This window comes from Nicotiana attenuata, chromosome 7, assembly GCF_001879085.1.
Source record: "Nicotiana attenuata strain UT chromosome 7, NIATTr2, whole genome shotgun sequence".
NCBI lineage: Eukaryota > Viridiplantae > Streptophyta > Magnoliopsida > Solanales > Solanaceae > Nicotiana > Nicotiana attenuata.
Window position 1 is genome coordinate 956,395 of NC_031995.1, and position 15,831 is coordinate 972,225.

Sequence of the window (15,831 nt, forward strand, 5' to 3'; positions counted from 1 at the left end):
GAAGAATAACTCATTAATTTGAATATGAAAAATGAAAATGGATAATGGGAGAAAAACTAAGAAATATTTGTATTAGCGATATAAATATATCTCTGATTAGTGGGATAGAGGTACTCATACGCGGGATGTTGTTGCCATTTTTTAATACTAAAAGTTTCATTTATCAACTATTTCCCCTAATACCACACTGATCATAAACATATTATTTAGAAATTTTTAAAATATACAATTAATTAACCATCATTTTAAATTTCGAAATTAAATTTTCTTCTCTACATATAAACCACCAATAACGCAGGTGACTGACGTTGTATGACAATATTAACGAAAAGTTTTTGCATCGATTGAATTTGATTAGTTATGGCAACTGAATTTACCAACCAATGTTCTTCAAAAAAGCCATTACAATTAAAATTGATGAAATGACTCTGATCATCGCCTATTCACTTCACAAAGAGTTCTAATAACGCTAAACTTATAAATATCTAAAAATATTTAATTGTGAACAACTTAGAGTGATTGTAGGACCCATTTAACTTTAAATCTGGAATCCGCCACCGCCAAGGTATGGCGTTGAAACGACTAGGTTTTTTGAGGATCATGCTATAGTTAACACGAACCTAAGATATGAATTGAATTAATGAAAGGCCATTCAGCTGTCTTATTGCCTGTTTGGTCAAGCTTCTCCAATCCTAGAAATACTTTTTTTTTCAATAGAATGCTTTTGAGGAGAAGCAGAGAAAAGTAGTTTCTTTCCAAAAGCACTTTTTTGAAAAACAATTTTGAGAAAAAATACACTTAGAAGCAGTTTTTAAAAGCTTGGCCAAACATTAATTGTTGCTCAGAAGTGCTTTTCAAATTAATTAGCCAAACACAAACTACTTCTATTTCTGAAAAAAATACTTTTGAGGAAAAACACTCCTCAAAATAAGTTGATTTCTGCAACTTGGCCAAACAACCTATTACCTTCACATCCCATGATGTTTTTGCAGCTTGGCCAAACAGGCTATTAGCTTCACATCCCATGATGTTTGCTAGCTCGGGACCTTGTATAACTTGGTTGACAACAATAAATTTTGTTTCTTATTCATGTCACCAACCCTAACTCGCTTGAGACTGAGGCCTAGTTGTTGTTATACTCAATTTTTTTAAAATTGGATGATGGACAATAATACCAATGTCCGTTCCCTGCATAATGGCAATTTAGCAAATTTGACCTTAACCAACGACAAAGTCATGAAGCTATAACTTCTATGAGAAGTTTTATTTTGTGTCTCATACAACTGACACTAGTTGTATGAGGCTCATTTTTGTCTCACAAAATTGTGGACCCCAATCTTACACTGCTGGGTCCACAAAACTGTGAGACAAAAAATTGCCTCATACAACTAGTGTAAGTTGTATGAGACACAAAATAAAATTTTCCAACTTCTATTATTGCTCATTTACATACAGAAAAATGCTCCATAATAATACCTGAGATAAAGAAGAAAACATGTTTTGCATAGTACAGTAACCTTCAACATTAGCATATCTTAGCAGCAACTTACTCTTTTGCCTCCAAGATTTGAATTCAATACCATAAGAGAAAGAACTATGATTCCTTTTATGAACAATTAGCATGTTACAATAAATACAATCTCCTTACAATAAGATGAAATCCCTATTCAGATATCTCCTCGTGCACGGTCCTTCCCAGCTTTTAGCGGAGGGCTTATCATGGAATACGCGACTGCATTCAGAATAACTCGAGAATGCTGGTTTGCTTCCTCATTCTATCTCTTGATCAAGAAGGTGCTGTACAATTTCACCATCCGGCATGGATGGTGAAAGACATTGACATTTTGCAGCAAAATTTTTATCAAAACGAAAGACAGAAACTTCAACCACGATTAGTGGGATCCAGGCTGCAACCCAAACATCATCACATGCTCGCTTACACTACCTGCAGATAATCGTCTCATTTTTTGCCATAGCCTCCTGGTTTTTCCTGTTCTGAAAGGACCTGAGCTTGAGTACCTCCTAAATGGACTGGAATCTTTCTTTCCAAATCTTGCTAATGGACTCAGTAAATCAGACATTGAGAGTCCCCTCTCAACATCCAGCTCACTGTCGGAGTTAGAGACGGGGGATCGAGGGTTCAACAGTTGGCCCGAAGCTGTACTCATCCTAGCGTCCATGTCAATAGACAGATCATCTCGGCTACAACTTCGAGACACGAATTCTTTTGTCTGTTCACCTTCGCTACACACCAACTTCAAAGCCTGGACGACCTCACCCATGAAAGGCCTGTGCGATACCTCTGGTTGAACACACATTGAAGCAATAGCAGCTACTTTTACAATGTCATCAAAAGGGAAATCAGGCCCCAAAGTAGAGTCCACAATCAACTCCAGACCTTCTTCACTTGTTAGGAGTGGGCGTGCCCAAGCCACTAAATTTTCTTGACCAGGTGGTTGGGACATATCCACCGGCTTTCTTCCGGTTAGCAGCTCAAGTAGGACAACCCCATAGCTGTAAACATCACTCTTTACAAGGAGATGCCCCGTCATAGCATATTCTGGAGCTACATACCTGGTATAATAATAAAGTCAGAAATGTACATCTGAAGAATAAATTTTTAAGACAGACAGTAGAAAGAATAGCGAGACGGCTGGCCTAATGAAAATAAGAATTTAATCAGCGATGAATATTTTACCCAAAAGTTCCCATGACTCGAGTGGATATGTGTCTGTTTTCCTCATCTAATGCGGCTCTAGCCAAACCAAAATCAGACACTTTTGGGGTGAAATCATGTTCCAGTAAGATGTTACTAGATTTAAAATCCCTGTGTATGACACGGGGACTGGAATCTTCGTGCAAATAGGCCAGGCCTCGGGCAGCACCGAGTGCAATTTTCATTCGGGCATGCCAATCAAGTGGAGAAATTTCCTTGTCAACACCTGAAATACAGATAGTTTTATCCAGTCTGAAATCTAAATACTACATGGCTAATGGCTAATGGCTTCACCCAAAAAGTTAGGAGGGACCCAAATTGAAGATTACCGTGAAGGTGAGATTCCACGCTGCCATTTGGCATGAGCTCATAAACTAAACAGCGACTGCGCTCCTCAATACATATGCCTATCAACTTGACCAAGTTCCTATGATGGAGGCGGCTCAGCATCTCTACTTCAGCCAAAAATTCACGACCACCCTGCTGGTCATCTCTCTTGAGGATTTTCACTGCCACTTTCATCCCATCATCAAGCACACCACTATAAACACGACCAAATCCCCCTTCACCTAGTACTCTTGCTTCATTGAAGTTGTCAGTTGCTCTCTCAATTTCACTTGAACTGAATGTTCTAGCTGAACCAGTATAAGCAGCAAAGCTAGAACTAAAGGATAATGAAGGAGAGTTCGGCCTGCTCCCAATCATGGAGGCTGCAATCCCTACAGTATGCATAAAGATCAGAAACTTACACGAGACTCATGAGAACCACAAATTTGACCACATTTTAAATACATATTAACTACTCAATTGATGTGCTTGGTTCACATGATAAAATTGTGAAGCTTAAAGGTTCCCTAAAGTACCCATTAAGAGTTGATACTTAAAGATATTCCAGTCAAAAGACATTGGATGATTCACCATATTATCATTAAGAATTAACCAGTTAACTTGTTCTATATGCCATTTCATATATTTGGACATTCATTCCATTGTATGCTCAGGATAAGAAGTAAAAGAAACTGCATTGAGCAACACATAGCATATTCAAAACTACAACATGATTTTAATTTCCCCTAATATAGTATTTACCTGGAATGCTGCAAAGGCATGATGATAAGGGAGGTTAGACTTCTGAATTTCACTGTTTGAATTTCTTTTTCGGCACGAATTAAGAGAACTTATGACAGAGGATAAGAACACTAGGCAAACCAGATTGCACTTTATCATATACATGTAAAGAGAAGGATTTAACCTGATGACTTTGCAAGGGACGGTAATGTAGTTGGTGGAGTTGGGTCTGACTGACATCCGCGATCTCTATGTCTGAAAAGCAAAACCCATGCCGCGGCACAGCATAAAATAACTGCGACAGAGGCTGACAATACAATTACTGCTATGACACTCCGATTTGGCCCACTTTTGTGCCGTTGCCCGCTCACATCAACTCCAAGAGGCTGTATGGTCCTTCCATTATTATCACCAGGATATGGTCGGCTACCTATGGTATCAATGTCTGAAGCTGCTGAAGGAGGGGAGGGAGGAAGACCTGTACATATAACAATTCTATTTAAGTACTCAGGACATAGCAAGTGGCATCAAGATGACATGATTGCATTAGGGATGATTACGATACCTGGATACTGCACATACAATACATCATAATCACCAAAGAGTGAAGCTTTTATAAGAACTTGTTTGTGCCAGAATCTTTGAGATGTCAGAAATGCTGTAGTGTTATCAAATTTTTCTCCAAGGGGTACCAAATCAATAAGGACAATGGTCTTTTCTGGATACTGGCTGGCTGAATTTGCTCCCATAATACGGACTTGACTTGGATCTATAAATACACCAACAGCGATTTCTGTAGCCAGCTCCGAAACCAAAGGGAAGAAGGTGTAGAGTGCTACACTAAGGCGTAGTCCAACTCGCATGGGCAAGACACAAACACAAGGTGCTTTTGGTGGACCATTTGTGAAAGGCTCCGCACAAACCAATGATGCGCAATCTGCAACATCAACATCATGGTTTGAAATCATTAGTGGGGCAAAACCTGGCAACTTGTGCATAAAAGATCTATATCATTTAGAGGAGATATCTGAGACAGATAACAGTTACCTTCGTTAGGAGGTGGCGGTGGTAGTGCTTGAAATGGATGCGGTATCTTTGGATGCCTTGGTGAAGACCCAACGGGAGACATTTTAGGGGAAAGAAATGGCTCTTGCAATGGCAAAGATGATATAGAGATAAGCATCAACTATGCATAGGAGAAAAATATAATGTAAGGTTTATGCCTTGATTATGGATTGCATGAAAGGAAAAATATGACATACTCTTACTTTTAGTTGGTCTAGATGAAGCAGCCGGAGAGGGTGCTATTGCAGGAGAATCATGGCTTTCTGGAGATGTTAAAGGCGCAAGAAGTGGTGGGACCGATGATCCTGTAAAGTAGGAATTATCAGAATCATATTTTTTTCTTTTGCAACTCCTTAGAGAGGCACATGGGTAGCTAACTGAGGATGACTAGAATGATCACAAACCTGCAGTTAACGGTGAATGAGATTGGTGCCTAAGGTTAGTCTTTGGATATGATTTTGTGTGAAACGAAGGAGATGGAGGTATCAATGGACCTTCATTAATTATTGACCGAATTTTTGTCAGTGGCATATATCAGAATGAGGATATCAACTGACATATTTCTCAGGTAAGATACAGAACCTTGTTCAGTTGAAAGATGAGGATGAACTTCATAAGATGACGGAGTGATTGCTGTCATGTTATCTTTTAGGTGGTGATCCCTCTGAAATGAGGTTGAAGGTGCAGATAAAGGAGGATATAATCTTTCCTTGGGGGGAGAATTAAAGAATTTATGAGGAGCATTAGTAGATGATCCCATGGCTTTGTGTTCAGTAGGAGCTACAAGAGGAGAAGAAATCCTTCAGTGACATAATTGGCCAATCCTCGTCATTGCTGACAATAAGAAAAGAAAGCAGAAAAATATTCACATACCTTTTGCTGGATGCTGACTGATAATTCCATTAGGAGGTGCAGCAGCTGGAGCACTTGCTCTTTTGTGGTGGATGCTTGGCCACAGAGTTGATACAGGGGATATGTCATGCTTACCTACAGTAATAACACCGACTCATATTAACTATGCTGTCAATGCTACTTTGAGAACAAGTAGCTATTTAACAGAAAATGGGGAAAAAAATAAAACATATTCTTATGTTTTTCTGTAGGTAAGGACAATCCAAACAGAGGAGCAGTGACGGTTTCAACTACGAACACATTCAATAAGCATCAGTTCATTTTTCTTCGCCTAGTTCTATATTGGAAATCATTAGCAATTTGGAAGCAAGCAAAATTCTAGTTAAGATTCTCATATTCATCTGGTTTTTTACTCAAGGAGGTTATTACTTGAGGTACAGTTGCCAACAATATGTGTTGATTACATCAAGCCACAAACTATTTGGTTGGAAAATGAAGAGTACATGTGCATCAGCAACACTAGAAAGCACTGAATGCATGTTCCAAATGTCACCTGGGGAACTGGATGGAGGTTTCAGAGGAATTCTTGGATGGCTGGGTGGTGAATTGTTAGGCAACTTCCTTGGTGGTGGTGCAACTGTCGCTGCAAATTCATGGCATGGATGATCACATCTTGCTTACCAACAATTTATTTAAGATGAATATCACACAATAAATATAAGAGGGCAAATATACCTGGTGGAATAGATGGTGAGACTTCTGGATTGGTTGGGCGAACGGGCAGCGGTTTCTGTGGCTTTCCCCTTGGCGAAGGCGCATTAAGGACTGAATGCAATGAGAGAAGGCTCTATCATGTAAGCCTTTATGCCTTCATGATTACATTTAATTTACTCTTTATTTTGCTTACATACTCCCTTCGTTCCATTTTATATGACACGCTTCCTTTCTTCGTTTGTTCTCAAAAGAATGACACATTTCTATATTAAGAGACTCTTTACCTTTGAACTTCCCGTTTTACCCTTAGTGACTTGGTCCTATAGTCATAGAAATGTCATTACATGTATAAGACCACAAATTCTAAGGCTACTCTTGGTATGAGTCAAAAGTCTTCCTTCCTTTCTTTCTTAAACTCCATGTCCATTCAAACACCACAATATAAAATGAAACGGAGGGAGCACTAGATAAATATAGCAAGAATACCTGGTGGAACAGATGGTGAGACTTCTGGAATGATTGGGTGGGTGGGCAGTGGATTTTCTGGATTTCCCCTTGGAGCAGGCGCATTCAGGACTGAGTTAAATAGCAGCAACACAAAATAATGTGAAAAATTTAACGGCATCCATGATCAACTCTAATTTACTGAAAACTTTATTCTAACAGGATTGTCACAATTTCTTCTAGAAAAAAGGCAAGGATACCTGGTGGAATGGATGGTGAAACTTCTGGATTTCTTGGGACGGTGGGCAGTGAATTGTGCGGCTTTCCCCGTGGAGCTGGCATGTTAACGACTAAATTCAATGAAAGAAAGCAAAATAATGTAACAATCATTTTCTATCTTAATATACTGTGTCAAAACCAAAATTCTCATCGGCCAAAATTACCCGGGGCAATTGAGGAGAGAGGACTCTCTGGTGCCCTGCTCTCACTGGGTGGCTTAGATCCAGGTAGCGGTGGAGCTTTAGTTGGTGCATCTTCCGGTGAATTCCTTCCAGGTGACGAGACTGGTGCTGCTCTCCATAAAAAAGAATATTAAAGTAAAACAGAAATCAAGTCATGTCAATAGTATGACCACAGTCAGCCGCATACCTGGAGCTTCTGGCACAGAAACAGGCTGCTCAGCATGTTGACGCTCTCTCTTAGGAGCACTTGGTGGAAGAACTGGAGCAGGACCATTCCACTTAATCAGAGGAGGAGGAAGAGCTGGTAGAGAAGCGGCTGGTGGCGGAGCTGAAGAGATTGCGGGTGGGGCTGAACTGGGAGGTGGCAATAATGTAGGAGCGCTTGGTTGCAGAGATGGAGTGAGAGCTTCTTTCGGTTGAGGAACAGGGTTAGACGTCAGTGGTGGAAGCACATTTGCAGGAGGAGAAGACGTCCCTGAGATCAAAACAAACTTAAGATGCATAACATAAAACATTGAATTTGGTTAAAAGATTTGATATCCAAGAATCGCGGTCAGACCATTTAGTTCAAATGCAGGAGCAGGTGCATTACTTCTGAATGCCTTCCCATGAGAGACGGAAGAGGGTATTCCTTCTTCAATAGGAGGAATTGCAGAGGAAGCTGACGGAGAGGGGGATAAACTGAAACCTAAAATGATTTTTTTTTTTAAATAAGGAAAAAGAATAAAGAAGTTAATAGCAGCAAGTATGCATGATAAGCAGTTCATCATTACCAGATCTCAGGATAACTCCTGGATTATGGCAATTGATAAGATTCTCTATTTTCACAAAGCTGAGTGGAAATGACAGCTCGACAACATATAAAGAGACAGTAACAGAATTATTTCCTTACTTTTCAGCATATAACAACAACAACAACAACAACAAAAAAAAAAAAAAAAAAAAAACCCAGTGAATTTCCACAAGTGGATCCGAGGAGGGTAGGATGTACGCAGCCTTACCCTTTCAGCAGACACAGAGATTGACTACAATCATTAAAGATTAGAGTGAATAAAAAGGATGGTGAGGAATATGGACTGTTTATCAGCTTTTGCAGTGGCCTACATGCAAATAAAATCTAGAAGACAATACATTCCAACAAGATCGCACATCATTTTACGCCATTGGGGGGGAAAAAAACTCCCGTTTGGGTTTTGGGGAACAATAGTCGTTGCATAATCAAAGTGCAACCAGCTCTACAACTCGATTTAAGCTTCCGGGAAGCTTTAATTGCAATTAAATTATTAGGGCCTCTAAAACCCAAGAAGAATCAGTGAATCAATGGAACAGTTAAAAGTAACTTAGCTCAATCACTTGTATGCAAAAAGCAAGCTTAAGAACCTAAAGGCTAAAACTTTCAGCCTGGCACTACTAAATTAAAGGGAAAGTTTAGGCATAACAACAAGACTACACAAAATTCAGAATGTAAAATTCTCAACTCAGAGGTTCTGATCTAATTCCTTAGAAAATATAATATCTAGGTATTTAATTTTCCAACCAAATTCAGAAATCAACATTACCAAGACTGAACATTTATCTGACCAAATCCTCTAAATTATTTCCTGAGCAAAAAACTCATAAATACACTACAAATATTGTCAAGATAAAGAATTTGGTAGTTGCATGAATCTATACTCAAATCAAGAACTACATAAAAGGAAGAATTACCTGCAGATCCCTGAAGAACCAAAGCAAAGACACAGACTTTCAGCACCAAGCAAAGAAGTTGCAGCCTCACCCCACCCATCCCATATACTAACTAATGAAAGTACAAAATCAGAACATAAAGGAGACAAAAAATTGGAACTTTTAGATAAACTTGAAGCAATAACAAGAAGGGGACGTTTAGATTAAAGAAGGAAAATTGAGAAACAAGCAATGAAGAGGAAGATTATTGAAACGGCCAAAGATGGGTTTGGTGATATGAACAAAAGAAGTAAGAAAAGCAAACAGCTTTGTCTTAGAGCATAACAAGAGTTTGAGATTAGCATACTATACACAGGCGTTTCTGCTACCATGTGAGCAATTAAACTACTCTTTTTTTTTTCTTTTCTTTCTATTACAGTGAGTATTAAATAGCGACAAGCTAAGTTTATGTTTAACTAAAAACAACACAACAAACACTCTTTGCTGTAACAACTAACAGCCACCTTTAAACAGACGCCTCCAATACAAAGGACAAAGAGAACTGTGATGCCTAATTTTACATCATATTATTATATTCTGCTCGAAGGAGCCTTGGCGTAATTGGTAAAATTGCCGTGATGTGATTATGAGATTACGGGTTCGAGCCATAAAAACAGTCTCTTGCAGGAATGCTGAGTAAGGTTGGCTGGTACAATAGATACTTGTGGTCCGACCCTTCCCGAATCTCGTGCATAGCGGCAGCTTAGTACACCAAACTGTCCTTTATTATAACATTCTGCTCCTTTTTTATTTATTTATTGAACACTATAAAAATCATTCTTTGTTCTTTTCGAAAATACACTTACCTAGAAGAATTTAAGTGAGAGATTGTCCAAACAAATGTTTCTTTTTTTATTGCAAGTGGAAACTAGTACTAATATTATTATTATTATTATTATTATTATTATTATTATTATTATTATTATAGGAGAAAGCACAAAATGGCTGGCTACATGTGTTAGTAGGCGTTTGGAGATAAGAATTGTAAAATTCCAAAAAAATGGTGAAAAAAAGTTTCAAGTGAAAATGGTATTTGAAATTTAGAGTTGTGTTTGGACATAAATTTCAGTTTGGGTTGTTTTTGAAGTTTTGTGAGTGATTTGAGTGAAAATTTTGAAAAACAGTTTTTTGGAGTTTTTTAAATTTTCGAAAATTTTCAAAATGCATCTTCAAGTGAAAATTAGAAATTTTATGAACAAACGTTGATTTCGAAAAAAAGTAAAAAAATTTTGAAAAAAAAGAAAAAATATTTATGTCCAAACGGGCTCTTAGACTCATAGGCACAAAATAAGAGTCCGTTTGGTCATACAAAATTTTTCCTTTTTTTCAAATTTTGTTTGAAAATAATGTTTGGTTATCCCATTCTTACCAATTTTTCTTTTTTTACTTGAAAATCCATTTTCAAATTTAAAAAACTGGTTCTCACTAGTTTTTCAATTGAAAATGGGAATTTGCTAGTTTTTGGTTTTACAAATTTACCCTATATTTTTTAAAATTTATAAAATGACCCCATCAATTTTTCATCTTTGGCAGATACATCTTTAGCAGATACATCTTTGGCGACTGATGGTGGAACATCAGTCCTTGTTGATACTTGAACTCTGCCTACTGGAAGTTTGATTATATGGTTATGAGAAATATGTGGCTATGCCTGTTTTTGCACCTACCCCGTATGTTAGTAGAATTAGAAAATGTGATATTGATTTTGCATCTTCTGTGTATTGCAGTAAAGCAGAATATGATAACAGTTAAACAATAGCATTTTGATTGTTTATTTCAAGTAGGATAATCAAATTGGGGTGATTTTGATATTTTTTACAAGTTGTGGGGTATAAATCATGTTTTATGGTTTTGAAAAAAAAAACATCCAAATATGTTGCAAAAATTATAACCAAACACAACTTCATCTTCAATCCAAACGCCTACTAAGTTTAAGTTGTATATATTGTTAGTACAAGAAATTTTTACTCTATTCAGTATCTTGACTTGTTATAGCATGTAATACGTCTTATTTTAGATTACAAATCACATATTTTAAGAAAGCTTACCTATAAATATATTTTGAATAGTCTGATAATATAAGAAATTTTTTACAGTGGCATATATTTCTTAAACTCTAAAAATATTGCATATCACATTTTCTATGTAATCAAACTATGTTTAGTGTAAATATTAATTTGTGACTAAATTTTAAATGATCTAATTATATACTACATATTCTTTTAGGATGATATAAAAGATACATTCTGAATTGAGAATGAACCAACTTTTGAAATTATTATTTGGGTTGCAGAGGTCTGAAATTCTAGGGATTTGTTTAATGGGTATTGTTTGACTCATTTTAATTCAATCCTGAATTTAGGTAATTGATGTTGGCCATGAGAGAAGTGGGATTTGTGAGTTGGGGTGTGTGGGCATGTGTCAACTGCAGTTTGACACCTCATCTTCTTGTACTTTGTCATTTTAATTAACCAACTATATTAATGGACCCTCCCTAAGGTACATCTAAAGTGACTAGTGGGTTTCATTATGTCAATTTTGGCTTTTATTTTTGGGAAAATATTTAATATAGACGTTTTCAAAATAATAATCAATATATATATATATAGGTTGGGTTGCTGGATACGGGATCCTCGTAGTAAGCTGGACCAAGATCCAGACGAGAGAGGGCAGTCTTTAGAAACAACAGGTTGGGAAAGCAAGAGAACGCTTCGCGTCTTCTTATCTTCTTCCCGCCCTGGCATGCCATAGTTATTAAAGTCTCTCGGCGGCGGGAATGGGAGATTACTGGTAAGCCAGATGCTTCGCGGACCATATTCAACTTTAAGGCATTTCGTTGCACTTTAATCACCCTCGTGAAGAGGCGCACTCTGATACCATTGATGTCCAATAGCTTTTATAGTAATGGCTATATATATATATATATATATATTCTGTATGTTATATACGAAAATTATACAAATTTTATATACTTTTTCGACTATCAAATGTAAATAGTTTCTGGCACAGACTAAAAGTAAAAAAATAATTTAGCTATAGCAATCACAAATTACAGTGAGAATTTATCACTTAATCAATGTTAAAAAATAAAAGTTTATATAAAAAATACATATTGTGTATTTATTTATTTTGGTGTAAACATTAATACGAATAAAAAAAAATTCATGGTCACTAGTGGATGTCCATTTAAGGAGCTAAATAAAGCATGGCCAAGCAATTAGTCAAAGCAAGAGGTCAACAAATAAATGGGTAAATTTTAAAAATAGCCAGATTTACAATTGGTCGTTCAAAAATAGCTCAATTTCAAAAGTAATCGAAATTTAGCCACTTTTTATCTATCTATCTATACTATATTAAAAGCACGAAGGCCATTAGGGAAATGTTATTCGTCCTTTTTACCCTTTAAAAATTGATTTCATATTGGACAAAATTGTAATTTAATTATTTTTCCTAATATTAAGGACTTTAATACAACTAGAATTTCTTTCCTTGTTTGTAGCAAATCCTAATATTTAGGAATTAAAAAGAAACTAAACTTACCTTATATATTTCTTTTCCTTAGTTGAATTGTATATCACGTGAATAAAACTATACAATTATTCAAATAGTACTATTAGTTCAACATTTTAGATATTTGGAATATATTAAACTTTTGGTTATTAAATACTTTAACTGTGTAAAAAATTATAATATAAGACTTTAAAATTAACTAAACTTTCACTTTATCTAATTTTAGTTTGAATTGAATTATATAAGATTCTTTTATTATTCAAAATGTCACCATTTTCTTTTGGCGTAAGATTTGGCACACATAAGCTATAACTCAAAAGTAAAATACTCATTATATTTTGCAAATTTAAAAGTAATATCAAATTATTAATATAATTTTTTCTTNATTGACAATGATTATGCTCAATCCCAAAGCTTCTACTCAATTGGTTAGAGTCTCGTGCTGATAACGTGTTATAAAACAATAAAAGTAGAAGAACAATATTGCAGAGAAAAGTAGAGAGAGGGAATTCTTATTGAATTTGGGATGAATTACAATAGAATAGAACCCTCTATTTATAGGGAGAGGGTGACTTAGCCACCAAGCAATGAACCCTAGAATCTCTCTAAATATAGACATTCACCATAAATAAAATTCTATTTATAACAGAATTTAAATTTCCACCATTTTTTGTCATATTTGCACGACTTTGAAGGTACTAGAAAATAGGCACACGGAAGCTATAACTCAAAAGTAAAATGCTAATTAATCTTTTTTTTTCGTCAACTGTAGTTTTTCCTTGAAATTGTAAATAATATTAAAGTTAATTATTAAGCAACAAATTTGTCAAAGTATTTTCTTATGTGTTATACTTAAAAGGTAGGACTCTTAAAAAAAATATCTTAAATCTCCATAGGTTAAATGTTCATGCTGAAACTAAAAAGTAAGTATGATAATTTATAAAATTGAACCGATAGTATTGTAAAATTAGAACAAATTTTTAAGGTGAATATATTAAATGATAATTGAAGACTTCTATGAGGCAGAGTTTCTTTGAATTGAGTTAGCTACATAGGATCAACATTCATTAATTTCAGGAGCTTATATATTTTTTTAATAATTGAAACATAAATTTTAAATTAATTTTTATTTATATTACTCATTGAGATGAGGTACAACTTTCATATATGGACAAAATTATAATTTAAGTGACTTTTCTTTTATTTAGGACTTTAAAAAAAAATTAGAAATTTACATATTAAATCTTTCATTATTAAACTCGGTAAGAAATCATAATAGTTAGTAATTTAAAATTGGTTAATAGTTTACAATATATAGGTTACACGGATTAAATACAACATTCGTGCCATACTCATAAAATCAAGATGGCAACGATTTTATACGTGCATTCAATTAATTTCTTATTAACTTAAAATTGTTTACTACAATAACGTATAATTAAAATTGTTTCAATGAAAAACAATTAAATATAAATTTTAAAAATTCTTATTTTAATTACACAAAATAATTAACCTGTGTTCAGTTAAGCACTCAAATATTAAATAGCACATTTAATCGAACTAAACAGTACAAATCTAAGTCAATATGGTTAGAGTGCGGAAATTTATACTAATGTCGATTGACTTTTTATCATTTAAAAGTATATTTCATATTGAATAAAAATATAATTTAAATATTTTTGTATTTAGGACTTTAAAACTAATTAAAATTTTGCTTATTAATTTTTTTTATTTGAACGATGTAAGGAGTTGAAATATTTAGGACTTTAAAATAGATTATATAATAAAAAATAAAATGTCTAAAATGTGTATACACACTCAATAGATTCAATACCATTTAGGGTGAATATTTCTTTATTGAGTTAACTATATATGATCAATATTCATCATTTTTAGATGTTTTCACTTTATTTTATAATTTAAATATACTTTTAAAAACTATATTTTCTTACAAAAAATTACTCATCGAGATGAAAAACACGCGCAACGCGCGTACACTAAATCTAGTATAAAGATAAATCTGAGCGAAAACACTGTTCAAAATCCGGAAAATACTCCAGTATATTATGCTGGAGTTCCAGTATATGTATACTTGAACTCCAGCATATTATACTGGAGTTCCAGAACAAGTATGCTGGAACTCCAGTATAATACGATGGAGTTCTAGCATAAGTACACTAGAACTCCAACATAATATACTGGAGTTCCAGCAAGTATATTGGTCCAGTATAATATACTGGAGTTTGGAGCACCGATGCTCCAGTCTCCAGTATATTATATTGGAGCCAGCAAAGTATACCGGTCCAGCATAATATGCTGGAGTTCATACACAAGTGCACCGAACTCCAGTATATTATGCTGGACCGGTCTCTATTGCAGCAAAATAGTGGCTATTTTTCATTGACTTGATAAACGCTGACTATTTTTGATTGACCAGTCCGAAAACTGGTTATACCGTATTTTTACCAAATAAATTTGATTTTGCTTTGACTTGCATTGTGTTATATTTTAGTGACCCATTGAAGATTCAGAATGCGAGTCCAATTTTTCGCTATTACAAGAGAATAAAGAGACATAAATAGCCTTGTATTTCCCTTATCAATGAGTTTTCAATTAAGGCCATTTTTGTCCTTTCAACGTGATATTAAAATTGGCGTTTAAAATCATTCCCATAATTGTAGTGTAGCAGCAGAGAAAGATGCTGCCAATATTGGGAGGGCCATCTGATTTGAAGGCATTTTCATGAAAAACATATTCTTTTGTTTGGATTTTTTTTAAAAAATTCTTCCTATATTTTCCTGAATGTTAGCTTTAAAAGCAACGATCAAGTTGTCTCCGTGTGATCTATAGGTCACGAGTTCGAATCGTGAAATCAGGGTAAGCTGCCTATATCGTACCCTTTTGGAGTGTGATTCTTCCAGCTATAACGCGAAATGCTTTGTGCACTAGGCTAGTCTCTTCCTATATTTTCCTTTTCAATTATTTTTTCAGAAATCGTGATTTATTATATTCATTTCTTCAATTATTTCTTAGGAATATGTGATAAGTAATACACTGCCAAAAGCAAATAAGTTGGCAGGCTTTCCTAAATTTATTAGAAGACAAAAAAATGTAAATAATTTCACTTCTATGAATCTTTTGATCATTGAAGCATAACTTGCTAACAAGACTAATGTCCCATTGAATCACAAAATGCTCTAACACGGTAATTTGCATTAAAAAGTGTATTTGATACGAAAAAAATATGTTTAAGTTGAATACATGATTTTCAACTAT

General features: G+C 34.9%; 1 protein-coding gene across 1 annotated transcript; it reads right to left on the minus strand.

Moving 5' to 3' along the window:
* Positions 1,451-9,475, minus strand: LOC109228483 (receptor-like serine/threonine-protein kinase ALE2). Its single transcript, XM_019393582.1, is given in 20 exon segments — positions 1,451-2,574; positions 2,699-2,852; positions 2,855-2,885; positions 2,887-2,942; positions 3,046-3,435; positions 3,969-4,262; positions 4,350-4,721; positions 4,832-4,933; positions 5,053-5,154; positions 5,254-5,343; positions 5,432-5,629; positions 5,723-5,836; positions 6,255-6,344; positions 6,437-6,526; positions 6,902-6,991; positions 7,120-7,209; positions 7,303-7,428; positions 7,508-7,795; positions 7,880-8,008; positions 9,028-9,475. Coding segments are annotated over 20 exon segments (3,567 nt in total). The 5' UTR covers positions 9,107-9,475; the 3' UTR covers positions 1,451-1,892.